Source organism: Mytilus edulis, chromosome 1 (assembly GCF_963676685.1).
Source record: "Mytilus edulis chromosome 1, xbMytEdul2.2, whole genome shotgun sequence".
Classification (NCBI taxonomy): Eukaryota; Metazoa; Mollusca; class Bivalvia; order Mytilida; family Mytilidae; genus Mytilus; species Mytilus edulis.
The window spans coordinates 108,660,098-108,687,610 of NC_092344.1; the positions used below are offsets into that span (position 1 = coordinate 108,660,098).

General features: G+C 31.2%; 2 protein-coding genes across 2 annotated transcripts; one reads left to right on the plus strand and one right to left on the minus strand.

Moving 5' to 3' along the window:
* The first annotated feature begins 73 nt into the window (after positions 1-73).
* LOC139517409 (uncharacterized) lies at positions 74-14,896 on the plus strand. The gene is made up of 3 exons (XM_071308400.1): positions 74-177; positions 9,793-10,365; positions 14,756-14,896. Exons 2-3 carry the CDS (start codon positions 9,794-9,796, stop codon positions 14,757-14,759), a joined length of 576 nt encoding a protein of 191 aa, XP_071164501.1. The 5' UTR covers positions 74-177; position 9,793; the 3' UTR covers positions 14,760-14,896.
* A 7,955-nt stretch (positions 14,897-22,851) lies between these two features.
* Positions 22,852-26,731, minus strand: LOC139517416 (PAT complex subunit Asterix-like). The gene is made up of 4 exons (XM_071308411.1): positions 26,559-26,731; positions 24,286-24,385; positions 23,845-23,942; positions 22,852-23,217 (listed from the first exon to the last, which is right to left on the minus strand). Exons 1-4 carry the CDS (start codon positions 26,612-26,614, stop codon positions 23,151-23,153), a joined length of 321 nt encoding a protein of 106 aa, XP_071164512.1. The 5' UTR covers positions 26,615-26,731; the 3' UTR covers positions 22,852-23,150.
* Positions 26,732-27,513: the final 782 nt, after the last annotated feature.

Below are 27,513 nucleotides of genomic sequence, written 5' to 3' on the forward strand. Positions count from 1 at the left end.
AATTATATTTAAAGTCAATATTTTACGCTTAAATTTCTAAACTATTAAAATTCGTTTTGTATTTTTCCTCTTAGAAAATGTGAAGAGACAAGGGGAAGCAATCGAGTTTCGCGGGAAATAAAGATGAAGGCAATGAAGGTGGCAGCATCAAAACGAGCTTAAACGAAGAAATGAAAGGTTGTCATGAGTCCGTTACCCACTTTTTCATTACATTAATTTTATTTAATTAGGTTACTAGTAACATCTGCAAGCAGACATGTCACTATAAGGACTATAAATAATTTTACACATGGGCATAGCAGAGTCAAATTTTGAGAAGTCTTCATCTACTCCTACATCGTTAAAATGCAAAGCCAAAGGGTCTTAAACCGATACAAGTCAAATCGGCACCTGGATAAATCGGCATCTAGTCAAATTGGCACCTATTTAAAGTCCATTCGCCACCCAATAATATTTGATATAGTATATATAAATAATTCTAAAAATGTATAAATTCATGATGTATTTTGGGGGTTGCATTTTATCATGCATTACATCGTTGAAAAGCATCAAGCAGTTAGAATACAAAAGTTAATTATTTAAAGTTTTCCCAACATTCTATGACTGATGTTTTGATAAGTTCTCATTTCAATTGATTCATAACTTTAATCAAGTACATAGTTAATATGTTTGTTGTTTTAACTCAACAGTATACATCACATGTACATATAAAAATATCAATCAGGTATTGAGTGAATATTGCAAAGAAACATCCCCTCAACATATAATTGTTCTCATTTATAAAACTGTCTATTAAACGTTTTAAAAACATCAGCAAAGAATATTTATTTATTATAAAAAATATTTACAAAAAATGTTTTTATATTAGCAATCAAACATTGGGATGAAATATTATTGTTAAAATATCATTCATGCATAATTTCTGATGTAAAACAAATGTCTATAAAATATTTTTTGGTAGATATTTTTGACAAACATATATATAACCAGTCAATAATATTATGAAAATATTATGTGTTAGCTGGGCAGGTAGTTATTGATGTTTTATTCTTCAAAAACTTCATAAGAAAGAACGAACCCCTCACCCAAGCTGTTGTTTAACAATGAGACAATAAGAAGCAATAAAAAGGAAAACTATGAGTCCCTTTCAATAAATCAAACTTTCATGCAAAATAATAACAAAGTAAGGTGGGTTATTTTCAGGAAAGTTTACACAATTCTGGACAACCCATTCCTTATTTTATTGTTTTTGCTTAAAATACTGTTGAAAATACATATTAAACAAATCTAACTTGGGTGCCGAATTGACTATATCAAGTGCGGATTTAACCAGGTGCCGATTTGACTAGGTGCTGATTTGACTATACTGGGTGCCGATTTGACTAGAATTCTCTAAAACCCATCACGCAAGTAATAAGCCTTAGACCCTTTAAGCCAAGAATCAAAGTATTTACACTGATTGACACTGTTCAATTTACGTAGAAGTTAATCATACCCCTTTGACTGCCATCTTCAGATTTATGCGTACAATTCGGGGAAGGCTATTATATATGGTGCCTGGTAAAGTTGCTACTGTTAGATGATAGATCGTGAAAAGAAAAAATCTTGGTCTGTTGATTCAAAATCATATAAGCTCCCATTCTCGTTCCCCCTCTTGCATTCACCCCTTTTTTTGTGGAACACATGATCTAAGAAGCATCTGCATAACTGTAAATTCAGAAATTAATGCGAGGTTTTTATTATTGTGAAAAATGTGACTGAGTTGTAAATGCAATAATTTAAACTCGCATTTTGAAATATTTTATATGAGTTTAACAGGATTTTTCTCAAAATCGTAAAAATTTAAATCGCATTTAAATTTAAAATGACAAAATCTCAATAACATGAATAATAAATGCACGCAATAATTTCTGCATTTACAGTACTTAATAAGTTTGGCTTGAAAAAATAATCACTATTCTTAACATGGCTAGTGTTAAAACTTCTCATGTTTTAATGTATTAATATAGATCTACCCTTTTATCTATGTGAATTATTAGATTTCATCTCATCTTGCATGAACTTTGTTTGTTTACTTGTAACTGGATGTTTTTAAAGTAGATTCGGTCATTTGGTAGGTTTGCATGAAATTAGTGTCAGGTCATTTCGCCCTGATTGCATGTCCCCCTGAGTTTGTTTGCCCATAGTCTGTTCGCCCTGGGTTCCTTCTCCTTACTTTTATCAAGGATGTATTATACATCCTTACTTTTATTTAAAAATAATTATATTATAAGTATTTAAGTTTGATAAACTTATTCAGATATTTATATGGTATAAATTCTCAAAATTCAGTTTTTGGAAAATGACGCAGTCATTGTTCCATAACTGCCGACCTGATTTCTCTGCCTACCGCGCTTGGTTTCGTATTTACTAATTTCAATACAAACTGGAATGTGCTTGTGTTATCATTATGCATGAGCATTGTGTAGTAATCAGCCAGGAACCAGTTTACAAACTAACTGGTTTCTGTTTGTATTCCACTACAGTCGAACAAAGTGTTGTAGTTTGACAGGAACCAGTCCAGAATTTTGTAAACTACAAAACGTAATCGGTTATTATCATTCCGTTTTGTTGTTTCATACCGACTTATATGGTTTGAATAAGCTTAAGACCCTTCAAACATTAATGTGATAGGTATATTAAAGACTGTTTTACAAAAGGATGAAACTGTTTTGCTTTAAAAGTCGTACTAAAGTGATATATGTTATGTACGGATTTCCACTCTCACCGGTTAAATTCTTCTTTTACACGTGCTTTTGAAACTTCCTGTTTAAACATCGCAAGTTTGTAAATTGTTTTTTGAGTGAATTAAACTTATTTTAACAATCACGAAGCGTTCGGGAATCATTTCAAGCAGTTTCTTCTTCTCTTTGATGATGGAAAATAGGTTTTCTCAAGAAAATACCGCAAACGATCGCAGAGGAATTGAAACGTACAAGTCAAGTCGGCACCTGGTTAAATTGGCATCTAGTCAAATCGGCACCTATTTGACGTCAATTCGGCTTCCAATAATATTTATTATAATATTTTCTATTCAATTAATTAATAACTGTTACCAAGTACATAGTGAATATTAGGTAAACAACGAAACCAAAGTGAATATGTTGTTGTGTATAAAAGTAAACAACGAAGCTATTGTTTTAACCATTAGACAATTATTAAAATTAAATGGAAAACTATGAGTCCCTTTCAATAAATCAAACTTTCATGCCAAATAATTAGCAAATTTAAGGTGGGGTTTTTTTCAGTAATGTTTAAACAGCATTAAACAAACAATCCTGTAAAAGACTCAACTGGTTAAATAATGCATAAAAATATCCAATATCTCATGTATTAGTCCAAATAATAATGACGTCTGACAAGGCTATTTTATTTTTTTCTGGGACGCCTTCCTAAGACGTTCGTAGTAAGGCTTTGTAAGAAGGCGTCCCAGAAAAAAATTAACATAGCCTTGTGGTCATAGGAAGGTGTCCCAGAATAAAATTTAAAAAGCCTTGCCAGACGTAATAATTATTTGGACTACTCATATATATCATTAAAAATACACCAAAAAATTCATGTACCGTATAAATCGTTAAATAAGCCGCAGGTTTTTTTCTCTGTCTTTGTCCCTGCGTGTTATACTCGGGTGCGTGTTATGTAAGTATTATTTTCTGTTTTCAGGACGACGGTGAAAGAAAAAAATATCTGGATTTGTTTTCTGGAGACAGTCAGATTGTCAAGTGCTTGCAGTGACTTGATAAATTGTTAATGTTGCATATTTTGTTATGAATAAATAAATATATTAACTAAATCGTTTGTTTTTATTTCATTCAATCATTGTTGGTTTACAGGAAGTCGATAACCATGTGTTTAGTGTTCATTTCGTAAACAAAGAAAGATAACTGTGTCCATACAGGATATTAATTGTGTATTTATCATAAATATGTAGTTGTTAGTTGATTTAATGTGTTTTAATATAAAATTTTCTAATGAAATAATAAAGAAAGTGATTGTGTGTCTTGCCAATATTACAAGTTTCTTTAAATGACGATGGTGATGCATGTGCTTAAATCGACACTTTAAAGTGCTTCATAAACAAAGAGAGATAATCGTGTTTGAGAAGAGGTACCAAACAGGATAAAATACTGAAGAGTAACTGTTTGTCGTTTTATTGTGTTTCAAAACGAAATATCTTTACGAAATATTATTGGATGTTTAACTAAAAAAAAAAGAATACTAATTTTTATAATTTAATCTGTTAAAACATTTATTTATTGCCGTCTTCTTTTAATCCCCCTTGTCATTGCTCATAACACTTTCATTTAAACAATGACTTGCAAAAAGTAAATTGTTTTGTTTCTTGTATTCATCCAAATTAAAATTGAAAAATGTTTGTTACGTTCAAAACTTCAACTTTTATTTTATAGACAACAATAAAATTCTTAAGATTGATTTAATTAAAAAAAAATCTTGACTTTTGGGTGAACAGTTTTCACACGTGGGTACAGGTAAGTAGGTCATAATCAAGGTAAACAATGGCAGTTTTATGGCTTGGGTGACCTTTCATGCATACATTTTTAAGATTAATTTAAATCCTTAATGCCAATTCAAACAATAAACAAGCAATCAATACCATACTAATTTTAATCAAAACAACAAGGTTCAATGGACACCCAAGCTGTCAACACATGGCCATTGTTGACAAAAAACATCAAACGAAACTGGCATAATTAAAACAATGAGAAAAGTATAATTATTTTATTACGATTTTTTATTTTAATATGACACAAATAAATATATTCAAAAATACTCTCAACTTTCTCACCAATCTGAAAATAGAAATGAAACAAATTACGGTGTGAGTTACAAAAGGAGAAAATATTCATGACACTATCAGGTCAGTAGAATAAATATACGTTTTCTTCAGTGTGCGCTTAATATTCAGGTGCGTTTTATGTAAGGACAAAAACAATCTTCCCCCCAAAAAACGGCCGTGCGGCTTATAAAACGATGCGCTTTAAATTCGAAAATATACGGTAGTTGAGAAAAATAAATACATACAAAATGAACACAATGAAAGTCCCAACTATGTACTGGCTTCCGAAGCTGCACAAAAAACCTTACAAATATAGATTTATTTCATCTTCTAGCCATTGTTCAACTACTAAATTGTCTGTTTTACTTACTAGTACACTTGGTACAATAAAAAACCTGATAATAAATTGTTCAAATAAGGCCTTTGAAAATAGTGGAATTAATTACTTTTGGAGTGTCAAAAACTCGTTGGAAGTACTTGATAAATTGCATGCATATATTGGTGATTTTGAATCTGTTCAAAGTTTTGATTTTTCTACCCTATATACCACTTTGCCTCATATTCTTATTAAGAAAAAATTCACATCCCTAATTAACTGGGCATTTAAAAAGTCGGAATGCGAGTACATATGTTCAAACTCTTTTAGATCATTTTTTAGTAGCAATAAACAAAAGAACTATGTCAATTGGACATGCTTTGATACTATTTATGCACTTGAATTTTTACTTGATAACATTTTTGTTCGCTTTGGAGATTCCGTATATCGTCAAGTTATTGGAATTCCAATGGGGACTAACTGTGCACCACTTATTGCGGACCTGTTTTTGTATTGTTATGAGTTACAATTTATGACTAAAATTAGCAAAGACCCATCAAAACAACATTTGATACAAAAATTTAACAATACTTTTAGATATTTGGATGATATATTGGCTCTAAATAATGACGACTTCAGTATGTATACTAAAGAAATTTATCCTGTAGAACTTACTTTAAATAAAGCTAATGATAACAATGACCACTGCCCTTTCCTCGATCTTGATATCTATATCATAAACGGGAAGCTTAATACAAAAATTTATGATAAAAGAGATGATTTTTCATTTCCTATTGTTAATTATCCATTTTTAGATGGTGACGTTCCCTTGTCACCATCTTATGGTGTTTATGTATCTCAACTTGTACGATTCGCTCGTGTATGTAACAATGTATTAGATTTTAGCGAGAGAAATTTATGTATTACTGAAAAATTATTACACCAGGGTTTTCGATATCACAAACTGGTCAAAACATTTACTAAATTTTATCACCGGTATAAGGAAATAATTCGTAAATATAACTCAACATGCAGACATCTTATACATTCAGGTATTTCACATCCAAAATTTTATGGAAATATTCTTTATAAAGCACAAAAATGTCAGTATTCTCCTCAGAAACTAACAAAACCTTTAAATAGACTTATTAAAAGGGGATATAGTTACGATACTGTTGTCAGGTCATTAAAGATTGCATATTTTGGCTTTAACATTGATTCACTGATAGGGTCTTTGCATTGGAACTAAACACATTTATTTCTTAAAAAAACAGTTGTTGGCATGACACGGGTTATGTTCTTCTCATATATTTTATGATAGTATGATACTAAACCCCTAACGGGAGGGATTGTACCTGATATTCATATGATGAAGACATAATCTTTCAATCAGTTTAATTGAGGTCTGGAGCTGGCATGTCAGTTAACTGCTAGTAGTCTGTTGTTATTTATGTATTATTGTCATTTTATTTATTTTCTTTTGTTACATCTTTTGACATCAGACTCGGACTTCTCTTGAACTGAATTTTAATGTGCGTATTGTTATTCTTTTACTTTTCTACATTGGCTAGAGGTATAGGGGGAGGGTTGAGATCTCATAAACATGTTTAACCCCGCCGCAATTTTGCGCCTGTCCCAAGTCAGGAGCCTCTGGCCTTTGTTAGTCTTGTATGATTTTAAATTTTAGTTTCTTGTGTATAATTCGGAGTTTAGTATGACATCCATTATCACTGTACTATTATGCATATTTTAGGGGCCAGCTGAAGGACACCTACGGGTGCGGGAATTCTCGCTACATTGAAGACCCATTGGTTGCCTTCGGCTGTTGTTTGCTCTATGGTCGGGTGGTTGTCGTGTTGACATATTCACCATTTCCTTTCTCAATTTTATGAACATCCAAAAAAGTGAAAGTTAGTATTAACTCTTTTTGCTTTAAAAATTTACAACTGCATTTAAGTATTGAATGCTTTTTTTTGTAAATTCATTGAGGTGTAAAAGCGTTGACCAAAGTACTTTTTGTATGAAGCGCGTAAGCGCTTCATTCTAAAAATGTGCACACGGTCAACGCTTTTGCAACCCTATGAGGTTACAAAAAGAAACATTCAATACTTATAATTACTTTTTTTAGCTAGGATCATGAAAACACGAATTTTATAACTTTTTTATTCAATTCATCTGTGCACTTTATTGTGGGACCACGTGTTATCATGAATGAAAAGTTTTATTGAGTGATGCAATTGCTTGAGGAATAACATGTGATGTGCAGTTAGCCAATCAGAATAAAGTATTATAATGAAACATATATCAAATGTAATTATAACAAAATACATTACGTTGTAAGAGTTATCTCCCCAAACACTGTTTTTCTTGTGGCCACCTCTCCTTCGTAACCGTAAAAGATTTTATTTTACCAAATTGCTCGTTACATATTTAGGATAAGAATATTCGTTTGAACCATAGCTCTATGGGGACTCCATATGAGAGTTATTCCCCCTTTTTCATTTGATTCAAGCGATATGCATTTTCAACTAGTAAACCATAACTGATAGAGACCTAGGGTCTTCATGAGGTCATTGGTACTAAAAATGAAAATGAGGTCAATGTCAAAGGTCAAGGTCATATTATAAATTTTGATTTTTGGCTTATTTTCACTTCTTTTCAAATACTGTATGACATTTTGACAAATAATTTTTCATAAATTATTAGTTGCAACATGTTCTTACTTGTATATTTTGGTTGAAAGGCTGCGCATACAATAAAAGGGATTTTTTGTCCATCTTACATTTAAAATTACGCGTCAAGTGGTAGTACTCATAAACCAAACATATTAAAGACCTAGGATATTTTGATTCAAGGTCCATGGTTTGTGACCTTGAAATTGAGGTCAAGGTCAGAGGTTAATAGGACGTCATAAAGCCATAGGAACTAACATTTTAAACTGATTCTAGTGGAAAGACTTCAATTGTTCTCTGAACAATTTGTTTTTAATTTACTTCATATTTTGTGGGAGAAGGGGGTTCAGACTATGTGGTATCAGGTCTGTTTGCGCCCAATACACTTTCGCACCTCGCACGTTCACACCCAAGGTCCGTTCGCACTCTACTCATTCGCGCCCAATTTTAATTCAAATTCAAGTTGAATAATTGGAAAATCATGATTGTTGTTTTAAATTGCTTTGGTGTAAATTCTGAATGTATTTATAGCTTGGTATGAGTAAAACATTGAAGATTTTAAAGGAAAAACACAAAAGATAATTGTTTTTAAGCCCTTTGATCTGAAACAACGAAACAATAAAATATAGGAACCAAAATATAGCAATCCACTATTATAACCAAAACATGATAAAATTTATTCAACACACAGAAAAATAAATAGTCAGAATCTCACTTCATTATGAAAGAGGTCAATGAAACAAAGTATAGCAATACACTAACCAAAACATGATTAAGAGTTATTCAACGCTAAATAAAACGTTGACAAAATACCACTTTATTTAGAAAGGATTATTATTATCTTTAACAATACGCTATCCAAAACATGATTAAGATTTATTCAACACAAAAAAAAATGCTGTCTCACTTTATTTTGAGACAAAGACAACAATTATACTTATAAGAAAACACTTGCTTACAGAGTTATTAAACACAAAACCAATTAAGATTAGTTGCGAACATGTAGGGTGTGAAAGTGAAAGGGGGCGAACATGAGTTGGCGCGAACGGACCCGGATTCAGCCTATGTACCAGTGAGAAATATAGGAGCCTTTCTACGGTATTTATTTGTACAATTCAGGTAGTCTTGACCTATTCATTTGTCTTTAAAAAAAAAACCAGCCAGTTGGCACCTTCACTTCACACACACACATATACGAATATATCAATTATATGCTTACGAGACATGTTGCATTGTTAAACTAATTACGGTATGTGAAAATCAAGACTTGCATAAAAACTATCCCAATATTAGAGACAGTGGCGTCATTTTTCTTCAGAGCTTTCAGCTCTTTGATTTTTTTAATTTTTGGTTAAGTAATTATTCACATGAAAAAGTCGGACTAAATTAAATCTGCATTTCATGAACAAGAAAATCAGATCCATGTTGGTTTATCAAAATCAGGAAACATGTTGAATAATTATATTCAAGTATGAAAACAAATAAATAAAAGTTGTAAGCACGTCATATAGAATAAGCTGTAGCATCTGTGTCAAAAACAGAATAGACTCGTCCACTGTAAAGACAAGGAAATCTGATTTATCAGTTGTCATGCATTCCCGTTTTTGATATCCAAGTGCACATTTGTTTTTAAATATCAATGAAACAAAAAAAATCAAATTGTTTGTGAATACATGTATTTATTACTTAAACTTGACACCTTTCACGTTTGGACAGGTCAATTTCATCCAGCTAGAAATTGAATGGGGCAGGGCACTTTTTTAGGTCTGGATAAGGTAATGCTCAAATTTTTTGGGGTCTACATTTCTGTATGTATCCGACTTGGCTTTATATCACATGTTTGCATTTTTTAATGTGTATGTCGACAATAAGGACGCATAAGTTGTTGTTTTGATTATGTATTCAATAAAATTTGCATTAAATAAGTCATTCCTTTGGTTTGTATCATTGCTACTTTATATTTTCAGAATGCCACCTATAAAACTTGAACTTTTTAAAATGCATCGTCGAGACAGACAATCACCTGTGAAAGTCCGTAAGGATTTTCCTAACAAGTATTCAATTACTCTACTTGACTGTGCAAAAGCACTCTCTGAGGAGGATTTTTCAGCTCTAAAACTAGTATTACAATGTAACTGGCTTGTTACAGTAAAAGATCTTGAAAACATACACAATTCTATTGAATTGATGTCTTTCTTGGACAAAAGAAGTTTTATAACAGATGCGAATTTAGACTTCTTAAGGAGTTGTTTTAAGTCCATCGGCAGAATGGATTTGATAATTAAGTATATAGATGGATGTACATCTTCCAACAACAGCTGCACTGAAAGACCTGATATGCTACCTTTATTGAATTGGCAGCCTTCAAGTGCACGTGGAAGTGCTTCAGGTTCTCAGGAGAACTTCACAGAAGCAAAAGAATGTTTGGATGGTGCTACAGGAGCTGACTGCATGATGGACTTGATGGACGATGAGGAAAGTGATTATATCCCTGATTCACAGGATAGCTTGACAGATGATGACAAAATAAAATTGACCTTGTAGGTAAATAATTTATTATGATTTTTAAACCTGTTACTTGGTTTTTTAGGATTGACAATGAGACAAATATCCACCAAAGTTCAATTAAAGTGGATATATGCAATTTTATGCAGCTGTACAGCCTTCAACATTGAGAAAAAAACAACTAGGCCTGTCATGAAAAATTTGAAACATTTCCCTGTGGACATTTAGAGAGAAAGGAAGGCATATAGCTTGTGACAAATGCCTTGCTGAATCACTGCTATTACAGTAACACCTAACTAAAACACTCCCAAATAAACATGTCATGATGAACTATTTGCCACTGTACATTCAGGAAATAATAAGCAATCAACACACATGAACAAGTGACAAATTTACCAGCTGTTTTTATTAACCTACAAAAGAGTTAAGTGCAGGGAAAGGACACAGTTATCACCTTTGGTTTTTCGATGTCTTTAAATATAGTCCCTAGTGTGAATAGTGTATAACTTGCATTTTTTTTCATACACATGCACTTTCCCAATTTATTTCTTGATATTTCATGCATGAATTATTTAGTAGGGGATGAAATTACATGTAAAAAAAATTGGGTGCTAATCTTTATGTGAAGTATTGATGGGTCTAGTGAACGAAGGTAAAAACATAGTATTATGAAACTGTCAAACTGAATTTAAGAGTTAAAACACCCTTAACACAGAATTGTCAATATTTTGAGTTAAACCTGGTAGAATTTTCTATAATTTTGATTATATTTGTCCCTATAGTAGTACAATACACTGTAAAAATCTTTTTGAGATGGAGTAGGTGTGATTTTTTGGGGAAAGACGGCTTCAAGCCGTCAATCCCCTATGGGGTTGACCAGAGTGACACTCCCTCACATCATTCATTTTGTTTTTATACATGTTATAGTGTGGGAAAACCCCCAACAAATCTTACTTAGATTGAAGAGAAGGAGACCCAGAAATGAATAGTTTGACTTTAAACACTTTTTTACACATTTCCCTTCTGTTTCTCACGAAATTATCGTATCTTGAACTCTCCTTTACACTATTTACGTTTATTTAACAATCCGGAAAAATTAGTATGACGAGATATTCTAAATATATCCAACCTACATTGTATTTTATAGTGACGTCATTCTTGGAAGAAGCAGGGATATCCTTCACCAGTTCACTGGTTATTTAAATCATTCTTAGAGATCGTGCACTAATCACAAATTTGTATTTGTTAAATCTAAACATAATATTGTTTACTGTAGATGATTTAAACATCAACATGCAATACTTTAATTTGTAGGTCAACAACTTTCAAAATAAACAAAGATCGTGGGGTTACATGACACAGGGGAAAGAAACGATTTTATTACTTTTTTCGGGTCTCACTAATTAGAGACAAGAAGCGTCAAAAAGCGACAAGAAGCGTCAAGAAGACTATTTAGCGACAAGAAAAACATATTCTTCTTGTCGCTTCTTATCGCTAAAATTCTTTTTGTTGTTAATTAGTGAGACCACTTGTTTCTGTAAAAATTCTGAGAATCTTCCTCCAATTCAGGAGCACCTCAATTGATGAGTAATTATCCACTAAAATAAAAGTTAAAGTATTTAAACACTTCAAATGTGACATTTCATTGGATTAGTAGTCTTCTATTAAAACTAAATTTTTGTGTACCTACATAATCATTGTAATGGTAAAAAAAAATTAAAAAAAAAATGCATTTTTATAGTTTTAACATATTTATATTTACAAATATTTCAAAATTATGATTTGGAAACAAGCTTCACACAGTTTACATCACTCATATTGGTTTTTATACGACCGCAAAATTTGAAAAATTTTTCGTCGTATATTGCTATCACGTTGGCGTCGGCGTTGTCGTCGTCGTCCGGCGTCCGAATACTTTTAGTTTTCGCACTCTAACTTTAGTAAAAGTGAATGGAAATCTATGAAATTTTAACACAAGGTTTATGACCACAAAAGGAAGGTTGGTATTGATTTTGGGAGTTTTGGTCCCAACATTTTAGGAATTAGGGGCCAAAAAGGGCCCAAATAAGCATTTTCTTGGTTTTCGCACTATAACTTTAGTTTAAGTTAATAGAAATCTATGAAATTTTGACACAAGGTTTATGACCACAAAAGAACGGTTGGGATTGATTTTGGGAGTTTAGGTTTCAACAGTTTAGGAATTAGGGGCCAAAAAAGGGCCCAAATAAGCATTATTCTTGGTTTTCGCACAATAACTTTAGTTTAAGTAAATAGAAATCAATGAAATTTAAACACAATGTTAATGACTACAAAAGGAAGGTTGGTATTGATTTTGGGAGTTTAGGTCCCAACAGTTTAGGAATTAGGGGCCAAAAAGGGACCCAAATAAGCATTTTTCTTGGTTTTCGCACCATAACGTTAGTATAAGTAAATAGAAATCTATGAAATTTAAACACAAGGTTTATGACTATAAAAGGAAGGTTGGTATTGATTTTGGGAGTTTTGGTCCCAACAGAATAAGGAGCCCAAAGGGTCCAAAATTAAACTTTGTTTGATTTCATCAAAATTGAATAATTGGGGTTCTTTGATATGCCGAATCTAACTGTCATGACTGTGTATGTAGATTCTTAACTTTTGGTCCCGTTTTCAAATTGGTCTACATTAAGGTCCAAAGGGTCCAAAATTAAACTTAGTTTGATTTTGACAAAAAATGAATCAGTTAGGTTCTTTGATATGCTGAATCTAAAAATGTACTTAGATTCTTGATTATTGGCCCAGTTTTCAAGTTGGTCCAAATCGGGGTCCAAAATTAAACTTTGTTTGATTTCATCAAAAATTGAATAAATGGGGTTCTTTGATATACCAAATCTAACTGTGTATGTAGATTCTTCATTTTTGGTCCTGTTTTCAAATTGGTCTACACTAAAGTCCAAAGGGTCCAAAATTAAACTTAGTCTGATTTCAACAAAAATTGAAATCTTGGGGTTCTTTGATATGCTGAATCCAAAAATGTACTTAGATTTTTTATTATGGGCCCAGTTTTCAAGTTGGTCCAAATCAGGATCTAAAATTTTATATTAAGTGTTGTGCAATAGCAAGTCTTTTCAATTGCACAGTATTGCGCAATGGCAAGAAATATCTAATTGCACAATATTGTGAAATAGCAAATTTTTTTTTAATTAGAGTTATCTTTCTTTGTCCAGAATAGTAAGCAAGAAATATCTAATTGCAAAATATTGTGCAATAGCAAGATTTTTTTTTAATTTGAGTTATCTTTCTTTGTCCAGAATCAACTTAAATCTTTGTTATATACAATATACAATGTATATTCACTTTTTACTACCAACTGATAAATTATAATAAATAACATTCAGTGATAACAAGCAGTTTTTTTTACATCTTAATATTTTATGATGTATTTAAATGAGTAGTTATTGTTGCAAACTCCATTAGAAATTTTAATTGAGATTAGTTTTGGAATAAGGGAAAGGGGGATGTGATTAAAAAAATTGGGTTCAATTTTTCTCATTTGAAATTTCATAAATAAAAAAGAAAATTTCTTCAAACATTTTTTTGAGAGGATTAATATTCAACAGCATAGTGAACTGCTCTAAGAGAAAACAAAAATTTTAAGTTCATTAGAACACATTCATTCTGTGTCAGAAACCTATGCTGTGTCAACTATTTAATCACAATCCAAATTTAGAGCTGAATCCAGCTTGAATGTTGTGTCCATACTTGCCCCAACCGTTCAGGGTTCAACCTCTGCGGTCGTATAAAGCTACGCCCTGCGGAGCATCTGGTTTTTATTAGTACCTGTTCCCTGTGATGAGAGTTGTAACTAAGAACTTTAACAATGGAAATTTAAAACTGAATAGATTTTTCAGTCCAAACTTTCTAAAGAAAAAACTTTAAAATCCAAGAGTACTGTCACAAAAAATGGAAAATGGCCCTAGCCTGCAGTTCAGTGGTACACAATCAAGATTTCAAAAAATATTGTAGTTGTTGTGAAATGACAGAATTCAGTTGAGTTTTAGATAATTAGCTATCAACTTTAATCAAATGTTTAGATTTAGAAGATGCAGATCACTTCCATTGGTCCAAATTGAATCCTAAACTAAAGAAATGAAATTACATAAACAACAATTGATTTCAATATTGTCAACTTTTCTACATGTTCTAGCAGTTCTCTTTTTCATTCTTCATATGTAAACTATCAAAAGATGCCCCCCCCTTTCCAAAAACATAATAAAATAGAAACAAGGGCCGTCTTTCCCCTCAGAGCTATTCAGCTCTTTGATTATTAAACTTTTAATTTATTGTCTAAAAGAAATGCACTACAAAATAACTGTGTACTCTGGCCGTATGATTGGTTATAAATAGTTTGAAGCAGTATGAAGGTTAGTAATCTTATTTATTTTTCAGGTAAAACTGTTTTGGACATTGAAAATTCTTATGAATTCAATATTGATAGAATTTAAGTTAGGAAATAGAGAAGAAGAAGAAGAAAAAGTATTGTATTGTGCAAAGTGGAGAATTGAAGAATGTATACTTGATTCATCTCAGAACAGCAGAGTGATATTTCATTGTACTTCAAGAATTGAATGATAGACAAAATGAGGTTTCAAAATTGAGATAACATGGTTAAACTATTAAGATTTTTACATCTGAATGTGATTAAATATTCTAATCTTTGTTAATGATTAGTAATATATATATTTATATGGCAGTAAAATGTACTGATTTAATAGGGCTTTAATGGATATTTGTCAAAGTATGAAGATATAATTTAGTCATGGACTTGGACAGTATTATTTTTCTTGAATTTTAAACTATTTGTAAGGTGTATCATTTATACCATTGTTTAAAATTTTTGTTGGCTCATCAACATTGCTATGTCTATGGTTTTTTTAGTGCAGAAATCATATGCACTTACATGATGTTAAGATAACACCAACCATGCAGTTAATGATCTGAGATTTTACTATGACAATTTTTTTCAATGATATCCATCATGTGATTTAATGTGTAATCTTCTTTTATGATATTTATTGATCCATCTCGATTAATTAAATTCAAATATACTGTACATTACCAAATGTACATGTTCTCTCTGAGAATTTCAAAACAAATATTTTGAACATGATAATGCAGTAAGAATGTAAATACATCTCTGTTCTCATCAGTTTTAAAATGGTGTTCCTGGAATGATTTTCAACACTTGATCTTAACTTGATCATGATCAGAAAGAACCCTGATATTTAAATTAATCAAGTCATTCAATACATGCTGGTGATTGTTGGTGGTCAATTAAAAAAAAAATATGGGACAGACAGTTATGTCTTGTGTGTGTGATTATTTAGCATTTCATAATCGCATTTGTATATAAGTTTTTGTGCAAATGTATGTTGCATTCAAGCTCAGTTACTTAGATATCAAAAAGTTCATTATTTTCATCATATCTACAAAGGTCAAGAAGAACAAACATGACATGTAAAAATCAGGGTCCAAATTTAAAAGACATATTTATTACGGATTTATTGTGAAGAAGTTTTATTAATATATTTTGAGATTAAAGTAAAATTGGTCTCATTCTGATTAAACATTGTTAAAATACAGATCATGTGTTCAAGCTTTGCTTACTAGGATCTGAAAACACTCCATTCTTATTTCCATTTTAAAACTTTTTTAAGGACTCTGGTTTTGTCAGATTAAAAAATTTGAAGGCTGAAATTTCATTGGCTTAATAATTATAAGAACAGAAAGCAAAACAGAGTGTTGTCATACCCTTGGTCTTTATAAATTATCATTGAACAATTCAATCTGCTAGTTTATGTCCATATAATCATGTGTTATTTTGATGTGAAATGAAAATCAATGTATATAAGTTGTTATAGATTATTTTGCTCAAAGGGCCAACCAACAGATAGAAATGTTTTTTTTTATTTTTCAAAGAGCTATATCATAGGTTTTTCAGTTTTTCATATCAACTAGTTTGAGTAGATTGATATTAATAATATCGTTTAAAATGGTATCTGTTGTTTGGTGTTTATATTTAAAATTATACTTGGAGGATGTGCATGATGAAACATTTTCTAAGTCTGAAATGTTAAAGGGGAGATAAACAATCCTTTTTATTTAGTTCATAGTTTTTGTTCATTAATTTATATATATTTATTTTTATTTTTCATGGAGAAGGGGTTTGTGAAAAAACTTTATTTTACCACATTTCTATAGTTTTTATGGTAGATTGACACTGTTTGATAGAGTCTCGATAGGCAGCAAAGTACAGATTGGTAATTTTTATACGACCGCAAATTTTGAAAAAAATTTCGTCGTATATTGCTATCACGTTGGCGTCGGCGGCGTCGTCGTCGTCCGGCGTCCGAATACTTTTAGTTTTCGCACTCTAACTTTAGTAAAAGTGAATGGAAATCTATGAAATTTTAACACAAGGTTTATGACCACAAAAGGAAGGTTGGTATTGATTTTGGGAGTTTTGGTCCCAACATTTTAGGAATTAGGGGCCAAAAAGGGCCCAAATAAGCATTTTCTTGGTTTTCGCACTATAACTTTAGTTTAAGTTAATAGAAATCTATGAAATTTTGACACAAGGTTTATGACCACAAAAGAACGGTTGGGATTGATTTTGGGAGTTTTGGTCTCAACAGTTTAGGAATTAGGGGCCAAAAAAGGGCCCAAATAAGCATTATTCTTGGTTTTCGCACAATAACATTAGTTTAAGTAAATAGAAATCAATGAAATTTAAACACAATGTTAATGACTACAAAAGGAAGGTTGGTATTGATTTTGGGAGTTTAGGTCCCAACAGTTTAGGAATTAGGGGCCAAAAAGGGACCCAAATAAGCATTTTTCTTGGTTTTCGCACCATAACGTTAGTATAAGTAAATAGAAATCTATGAAATTTAAACACAAGGTTTATGACCATAAAAGAAAGGTTGGGTTTGATTTTGGGAGTTTTGGTCCCAACATAATAAGGGGCCCAAAGGGTCCAAAATTAAACTTTTGTTTGATTTCATCAAAATTGAATAATTGGGGTTCTTTGATATGCTGAATCTAACTGTCATGACTGTGTATGTAGATTCTTAACTTTTGGTCCCGTTTTCAAATTGGTCTACATTAAGGTCCAAAGGGTCCAAAATTAAACTTAGTTTGATTTTGACAAAAAATGAATCAGTTAGGTTCTTTGATATGCTGAATCTAAAAATGTACTTAGATTCTTGATTATTGGCCCAGTTTTCAAGTTGGTCCAAATCAGGGTCCAAAATTAAACTTTGTTTGATTTCATCAAAAATTGAATAAATGGGGTTCTTTGATATACCAAATCTAACTGTGTATGTAGATTCTTCATTTTTGGTCCTGTTTTCAAATTGGTCTACACTAAAGTCCAAAGGGTCCAAAATTAAACTTAGTCTGATTTTAACAAAAATTGAAATCTTGAAGTTCTTTGATATGCTGAATCCAAAAATGTACTTAGATTTTTTATTATGGGCCCAGTTTTCAAGTTGGTCCAAATCAGGATCTAAAATTATTATATTAAGTATTGTGCAATAGCAAGTCTTTTCAATTGCACAGTATTGCGCAATGGCAAGAAATATCTAATTGCACAATATTGTGAAATATCAAAAAAAAAAATAATTAGAGTTATCTTTCTTTGTCCAGAATAGTAAGCAAGAAATATCTAATTGCAAAATATTGTGCAATAGCAAGATTTTTTTTTAATTGGAGTTATCTTTCTTTGTCCAGAATCAACTTAAATCTTTGTTATATACAATATACAATGTATATTCACTTTTTACTACCAACTGATAAATTAAAATAATCTTTACCATTCAGTGATAACAAGCAGTTTTTTTACATCTTAATATTTTATGATGTATTTAAATGAGTAGTTATTGTTGCAAACTCCATTAGAAATTTTAATTGAGATTAGTTTTGGAATAAGGGAAAGGGGGATGTGATTAAAAAAATTGGGTTCAATTTTTATCATTTGAAATTTCATAAATAAAAAAGAAAATTTCTTCAAACATTTTTTTGAGAGGATTAATATTCAACAGCATAGTGAATTGCTCTAAGAGAAACAAAAATTTTAAGTTCATTAGAACACATTCATTCTGTGTCAGAAACCTATGCTGTGTCAACTATTTAATCACAATCCAAATTTAGAGCTGAATCCAGCTTGAATGTTGTGTCCATACTTGCCCTAACCGTTCAGGGTTCAACCTCTGCGGTCGTATAAAGCTACGCCCTGCGGAGCATCTGGTTACTCATGATTTGTAATTAACAGTCAAGCACTTTGAAAATTTGCAACATGAAGACAGGATTATTTAATATCAAAATGGATTTAAAATAGTTACTGCTTTTACACTCTATTGGAAATATCTTAAATGATATACTTTAGAGATACAATAGAGTTCAAATTGATTTACTGTAATATAGACATGATGAGAGATAATTGTGTTAAATCAGGGGGCGATATTGTGTTATATCAGGGGGAGATAATTTGTTAAATTAGGGGGAGATAATTTGTTAAATTAGGGGGAAATAATTAATATCAGAACCAGTATTATTTGAATGCCTTGAAATGTTTTTTGCATGTTTTTTTCAAATGTACTTTTCTTTAAGTAGATATAGGACGTGTATCATATGTATAAAGTCTTAGGACTCTAACAAATTTCTGAAGAGTTAAAATTTTATCATGCTTTTGAAATCTACCAACTGTGTTCAGTTGTATAAAATGTGTTCAAGTATTTGTGTATAGATAAATGTGGAATATATGTACAGTGAAAAATCTTATAAACCAGTTTACTGTTCATAAAATTAAATAAATTAGACATTTGACAGCTTGTTCAAAATTAAACAAATGTTTTGGAGATTTTAAACCTTTCTATTTTTATTATAAATCATGTAATTTGGGAAGCCCCAGACAATTGTGGCTATTACTTTCAGGCCCATGTATGATATCAAAGTGTCCATGTATTTATTTTTGCAGTTGCCATATCTGTAAGGTTGCATGTTTAAAGATATTTCACTGTATATGCATATTTCTAAAAAAAAAATTTATTAAAAAAAGAGGCATATAAAATTTAAAAAATACTTGCTTTTTGTTTGTTTTCTTATTGTCATCCCCCACAACAGATATCTTGATGTATACTTAGTAATGCAATGTAGGAATATATAGTTATTTCTCCAAATGGTCTGGGTTATTTTCAAAAAAGAATACTTTACACGTTTCAGGGTAAACTGGATTTGTTCACAGCACTTTTTAGAATGCCTGACTTCTTCCTGCATTATTTTTGTCAAGTTAGATGAAGGCTGTGTCAGGAAGATATTGCAATCACATGGCATCTTTCTTTTAGTCTGTCTGTTTATTCTAAAATTTCTCTGGAATGTTTTTTTCTTTGCTGCCAATTTATAAAGCAAACCTAACTTATATGCTCCTTCAGAAGCCTATCTTGATACATTGCTCAATATAATTTTTTACATTCTGTACATCAAGAGTTCTGCCAGCTGACGTCAGAGTTTAATCAAAACCCTACTAGAGATTTAGGATAATGTTTCCAGAACTAATAAAGTGAAATAAATCACAACCATTAATTCTTCTAAATGTTGATTATGAATGATGGATTGGAGTTATTACTACATATGTACCCGTTTCAGATATGCCATGTGTACAAGGACTACAAATATATTGTAATATTAAGAGAATTTGTACTAGACCAACTCACTGACTCAGATTTTTAATGTACAGTTTAAAAAATAAAAAGATGTGATATGATTGCTAATGAGACACATTAAGTCTAGAGACCAAATGATGGAGATGTTATCAACTATAGGTCACTGTACATCCTTCGACAATGAGCCAAACCCATACTGGAAGCAACCTATAAAAAGATCCACAATGATAAATGTAAAACAATTCAAATGAAGCAATTTACACCTCATCTCTGTACAACAAAATAAACGAAAAAAGAATTATATAAGCAACAAACAATAAATACTAAATTACAAGCTCAGGACTTGTGATAGGCAATAAGGCTGAAACACAACACTCCCTTATCCTTGGACAGCGGTGTAACATGTACAGTGCAACATTAGAACTATAACAAAAATCTGTCCATAGTACACAGATGCCCCATCTGCACTATCATTTTCTATGTTCAATGGACTGCAAATTGGGTAAAATCTCTAACTTGGCATTAAAATTAGAAAGATGATGTCATTGGGAACATGTGTACTAAGTTTCAATTTGATTGAACTTCATCAAAAACTTGAAACCTGAAGCGGGACAGACGGACGCACAGACCAGAAAACATAATGGCCAATGGAGCATAAAAAATATGTTGAAAACTGCCCGACTTGTCATAATTGTTTTTAATTATACTTTAGCACAAAAACATTAGATACAGATCTGAGTATACTTGCATTAAAAATTTACCAACAGCAATTGGAAGCCAATAACAACTTAAAGGTGAAATATCAGTGCACACCCAACATTCAATGGATTTAGTCAAAAGACATAATAACTGTCAGAAAAAAGGATGTGCAATGCTAAAATATAGGCATTCAAAATGCAGGATGATCAATTTTTATAGGAGCTGTAACACAAAGTTGGGTTAAAAATTATTGAGAACAAAATCAATATTTACACAAATATCAGCAATTTTGAATGTACAAGTTTAAGTGTTAAATTGGTAACCTTTATAAGAATAAGTAGAATTAAAGGATTGATAAGTATACCTGGATTATATCTCAATTTTCTCTATATAGACAACATCGAAGCAAAAAAGATTTCTACAGGTACAGCCAAAGTTCCAAACCAAATCTTTGTATCTGTGTCAGAATGAGGTTCACAAGTCTGCAGGAAGACCTGTTACCATACCCAGACACATACCGGTATTGTTCTTGCTCTTATTAAACCAACCAGTCTTTTCTGTTTCTCTGCATGTTTTTGGGCTTTCCTGAGAAGCAGCAAATATCAATTTTCTAATATAACCAATGACAATATTTTTATGTGTTGAGCTTCCAGGCTTTTCAGGTACATTCTTGTTCACACATAAAGTGTGTGTTTCCAACACATAACTTGCCTGTTTCCACCACATAACATGCCTGTTTTCAACACATTAAGGACCAAAACTTTGGAACAGCATAAATTAAAATAGTACTTATCAAACTACATCCAGCTGTAGCAGTATATTAAATTAAAGTGTTGGTAAAATGGCTCACAAGTTTTTGCACAGAAATGAATTCTGTTGGGTCACTGTTCATTCACCATACTTCATCATTTTAATTGGAAAATCTAGTTAATAATGCTGTGGTTTAGTTTAACATTGACTTTGAGAAGTAGTAGCCTCATTTAATATTATATACAGTAAATGCTAAACAAAACATTATTGCATAAAAATATAATTGAATAGGAATTTTATAACACTCTGAAATTCATGCTGAAAGTCTGTAACGTGTAGGTTTTATTAAAAAATATCACATTTAATTTACCATTACCAATGTTATATGAAAATGAGGTCATAGACAGACATGTACAACTTATAATCAGTCCATACTCTTATAGTGAGCATTGCTAATATAACCTGAGAAACAGATCAAACCACAAAACCTTAACATTGGCCATAGAACCCTAAAACAGGTCAAGGTCCCTATGAACCATGGAAATGAGGTTAAGGTCAGATAAAACCTGCCATACACTGAGGCAGCCCAGTACACATGAAAATCATTCCATACACCAAATATAATTGACCTGTTGGTTATAGCATGTGAACTTAAACAAGGAACTTAAACCTTGATCACTCATTCATAAAATAAGGTCAGTCATGTGAACCCTCCCTGACAGACATGTAAACATTTCAGGAAACCCATATACCATATATAATTATCCTATTACTCATAAGAAGCATGTTTTCCCCTAACAAAAACTGGGTGTTTTTTTTAACAAACAGGGTTTTAAGAATTCATGTCTTCTACCTTCTGAAATACAAAACTTTAAAAAAAATAGTTTACACCTCGACAACCAGATTGTAATACCTAGATGTCTTGTATACTGCAACTTTCCTCACAGTTGAAACGAAAAATGAGCTGTACTTGCACAGCAATTAGAAAATGGGAGCTTACTGTAATACACAAAAGAAGGTGGAAATTGACAAGCTTATGTAAATGAAATTTTTCGTACCTTAAAAACAAAACTGATGTTCTTAATGGTAGATTATATCCTGCTTTGTAAATATTAATGCCAAATGCCACAAAAATACACCATGTTTCTGCTTAACAGATTTAAAATTACTATTATCTACATGTACAGGATATGATTCTACAGGACTGCTCAAGGTGTTATTTACCAATTACAACCATTGGTATCATTCAATCAGTAAAAACTGTCTCTTACTTATTCCTTATTCTAAAATCATTTTCTTTGTTTTTTTCTTTTACATAGCAATATATAACTTCAGGTGAATATTTGACAAATGAGTACAAAAAATTCAACTACATTTAAATTTATAGACATCTTTATTGCACTGAATACATTTCTATTTTACACTTTGTACATGATTTCAACAACTCTGTTTAAAAATAGCTTAGGAAATTACATGGCTATATTGATCCATGTTCTAAAATTTTATTTTTTGTGTTATAAAAGTGAACATCAATGAACATAATGACTATTTGGACCATTTGAATGGAATTACATATTTTCTTCAAAGAATGTAGACTCAATACAATGTATACACATTACAGATCACAGTTCTCAACTTTACTCAATGAAGTTACAAGGTTCTGTTAAGAAATGCTACCATGGTGGTGACATTGGCTGAGGGTTCTGTAAATATGACATCACAACTGCTGATATTGATAACCTGAAAAATAATACATAATGTATATCAAAATGGACTCAAGGCTCAAATTTGTTAAACAATAGAGAATGATTCATAATCATAATGAATATTTAAATATATTTATAGTTTTTAATTTCTGTTTCATTTGGTCAGTTGTGGAGAGTTGTCTCATTGGCAATATACCACATTTTCTTTTTTACATACATTTGTATAAGGAAATATAAAATATATAGAAGTTAATAACAGAAAAATATTAACCGTCTTGTGTAAATTTTGTAAGATGGAAATATATGAATAAAATCACCAGTAAGCTTTGAAACATGTATGGAACATAGTACCCGGTAACAAAATTCCCAGTAAGTGGTCTTCAATTGTTTTATGCAATTTGGCTGGGTTTTTTTTTTTTTTTTTTTTACACATTTCCTGTTTCAATTTTCAATTTCTCAATTTGAATGTGTAGAACATTTAATACCAGTTTTCTCCCAAGGGCCTTTTAGCATCATGGTAATGTGTATTGATTGCTAGACTGTGATGCTATCTGAAACTATTTCCTTATACATGTGTGATGCTATAATATCTAGAAGCAACATGGTGTTTCACATCCAAGGAAGATATAAGAAATTTGTGAGGCTAACACTGAATACTTACATAAAACTACTAAGCATCTGTTTGGTGTCTTCGGATGTACGAGAATTTGCAAAACTAATAAAAGAACAATAAACTGCTGCCCAAGCACACCATTTTAACTGGAATACAAAGCATGTCAATTAGTTTATGATATCAACTTATATTATTAATAGTGACAAAACTCATGGAATTTTATATAAGATATTCATAGACTATATAGCTAGTCACTACATAAAAAAAATCTTCATAATATAGGTACCAGTCTTATAATTTCAACAAAATGAAAATCCTGTTTTTATGTCTTGTTTGTATAACTTTGTATAGTAAATAGTTCAACTTTTTTATGATATTTACAAGTACAGTATCCTTGCTAACAATTACTCATTTGTTAACTATAGTGAAGAAAAGAATTTGTAGTTCTGAATGATAAGATTTATCAAGACACACATGTCAAAATCGTACCTTCATCATAAGTCCACACATACTAAATATCATTCCAAGAAGGTTCATATAATCAGGTGTAGGATCATCAGATGGGCCTCCTTGTTGTGGTGGCTTATACCTAAAAAAAAATTCAAACATGTAGTTTTACGTTTGGTTGTTAAGGTACTTTACAAATACAAATATTTTTATTGGCACAAACACAATTACAATAATTGGCAAAGGCCCATATTTCAGTGCATTACAACAATGAATACAGTATACTAGTAGTTAAATATGTTATAATTAAGAAGCTAATATCTCGTTTCTATACACCAGACATTTATATATATAACATGTATAAGAACTAGTCACTTTCAGGACTTTTAAAGAATTACTATTAAGGATTATGTACCCTTGTGTTGATTCAATGCTAAACATATGGAAATTTTATAGAAAATCCACAGCCTTTATCCTTGTACTCTCATATTTGGCAATTTGATGACTGATAGTTATAGGATTATAGCATGCAGTGCTAGCATTGATTTCTTTAAAACAAGTTAATTCATGTAGTTATTGGTTAAAACAAATAAAAATATGGACCAAATCAAGTACACCTTTTAGGGTGCGCTCGACTTTAGTGACTCAGCACGAGGTATTTTGGAATTTAAAGGTTGGTTAGAACATTCTGTAGAAAATGAACACAAGCACATCATAGAAAAGCAAGTGAGTAATCTATGTTTTAAATTTTATATCGAAAATCTGTATTAAAGGCTGTGGATTTTCTATAAAAATCTTGGTTTATTTGCCACAAAGTACTCTTTTTCTATTAAATGCAATGAAACAGTAAATAATTATGCTTTCCATCAAGTTTCCCCTTGGTATATGTACTAAATATAACTATTATTCATTATATCTGTAGTTTTCATACAATTGAAGTTTGAAAATTTTGTACAAAAATGGCTACAGAAGGGGTCATAAACCTTAATGCAACTATTAATATATTTAGCTGATTTTCCCTACAACATGTAGGAAGTATATTTAATATAATATTTTTAAAGTTAATTCTATAGTTGGAAAAAATTTCACATTTCAGTAAAAAGTGATTTTCATCTTCTACCTTACCTGATTTACATACATTACAAACTCTTTCATCGGTGGGTAAACCTAAATATCGCCCTTTTTCAATAGCAAGATTGTGTGCACTCAATCTTATTTTACACAGAGATGACCTTTCTAGTCTATTACTTAGAACATCAACATAAGAACTACGCTGATTTGAATTATGAAATTGTTGGTAAAATTTTAATTTTGATGAATCATGAATTTTTGATGATTGACCCTGTGTGCACTGATCAATCACTCGTTGTTTTACAATGGAAATTTAACAAATGATTTAACTTTATTTTATCTAACCCATCATGCCCACATAGTCCTTTAGAGTCTAAAAAGGCAAAATGAGAAAAGTTTCTCAAATGAGTCTTTATAAAAATCATTGCAGAATATAAAAAAAATGGTCTTGAAATTAAGATAATATGACTTGTAATTTGAAGTTGTCTTAGTTTAAATTAATTTATAAAAATAATTGATTTTGCAAGGATACATAGATATTTGTACATTGTACATTTGTACATGTCATCATTTTTTCCAGGTTTTTTTTCAAAAGAAAGCCACATTATTGTTTGTAACAGGCTATTATCATGATTATTTCAGCTTTGAATTATTTTTAATTATGGAATATGCAAAATTTCTTGAATCTTGTGCTTGAATTTTTGTTAATAAATTCCATGTTTATTCTGCATTCTAATGTGTTGAGCAGTGCATAACACTTTCCATTCAATGTATTTTGAATCAGTGGCGGATCCAGAAATTTTCATAAGTGGGGGCCCACTGACTGACCTAAGAGGGGGCCCACTCCAGTCACGCTTCAGTGATTTGCTATATAAGCAACCAAATTTTTTCCCAAAAAGGGGGGGCCGGGCCCCCTGTGCCCCCCCCCTAAATCCGCCTCTGTGAATAGATTTTGGTGTGCACCACACAATACATGTACATACTATTTTTCCACCTTCTGCAGGTACTGAGAAAAATTGCCTATCAAAATCTAAAAAAAGATTGGTCTTTCTGAAACAGAAAATGCTTGAAACTTGTATATATCTAGTGGATGCCAGTCCTTAAACCTTCCTAACAGCACATGTTAGTCTGTACACAGAGTATATTTTGATATCTAAGATTTTGAGGTGTGTATATGATTATGATACATTGTATGATATATAATATGTTTGTCCATTTGTTATGATGAACCTTAAAGTTATTACCTGACAACTTTATTCGGTCTTCTAGGGTCAATGACATTATTACCCGCACCAGTCATTTTAATATCCGCTTTGTGTTCTATTCTTCAGAGGTTTTCAAAAAGTATTCGAGGAAAAATAAAAAGACCCAAGAAAAATCGGCTTTGCGTATGGATAAACGATCAATAAATTTCTTTAATTTGTTCACAGATTTGTGGTGATTTAAAACGTTTAGCTGAAAGACGCTTTTTAAGTAATAAAATTAAAATCGAAAGCACGTGAGGCGACGGTAATATCCGTGAAAAGCCATTGTTTTTGTATCTATCTATCTATCTTCATATTTCCGCACTCAGTCACTACTTTGACAATTACGTGCCGTTGCATGCGTGGCTTATTTACAATTTAAAAGAAATGAATTTGCAGTAATATTACGTTACATTGCATTGGTGCTTAGAAAAAATAAATAAAGTAAAAATATAACAGTGATTTAATTAAAAAAAAAATGTGGATTGTTATCCTATGTATATTTCTTGGTAAAACTACGTACATGTTATGTTTTTACAATATTTGTGAAAGAGCATGAAGCCGTCGACTGTTGTACAATATTGGCCTGCAATGTTTTTTTTCATATGTTTGTATCTAATTTGCAGATGATGATTTTTCTTAGATTTTTTATGCAGACGTTTTGTTTTATTAATCTTGATTCTTAGTTGGTCTGTGGTCCAAGGCAATTTTATTTTGTGTGTTATTTGTTTTTGTGGTATGTTAGTACTGATGGTCTTTATAAGATCTTCTTTGAATGTTTGCCAAAGTTCATTGGTGTTACTTGTATTATATATAGTTTTTATCTTTTCTTCTAGTACTTGTATGTCTGATTAATGTTTTCCCAGTTTGCTTTTTTGAATTGACAAATTTGTCTTTCTGGTTTTTTGTTCCTTTTCAGTGATGTTGTACATTCAGTGAATACGATGTCATGATC

Coding starts and splice junctions, on each gene's coding strand:
- LOC139517409 (XM_071308400.1), top strand. CDS start 9,794: ATGCCACCTATAAAACTTGAACTTTTTAAAATGCATCGTCGAGACAGA.
- LOC139517416 (XM_071308411.1), bottom strand. CDS start 26,614: ATGACTGGTGCGGGTAATAATGTCATTGACCCTAGAAGACCGAATAAA. Junction 24,386..26,558: donor AGACCGAATAAAGTTGTCAG/GTAATAACTTTA, acceptor ATTTTTTTTTAG/GTATAAGCCACCACAACAAG. Junction 23,218..23,844: donor CAGATGCTTAGTAGTTTTAT/GTAAGTATTCAG, acceptor ATTATTTTTCAG/GTTATCAATATCAGCAGTTG.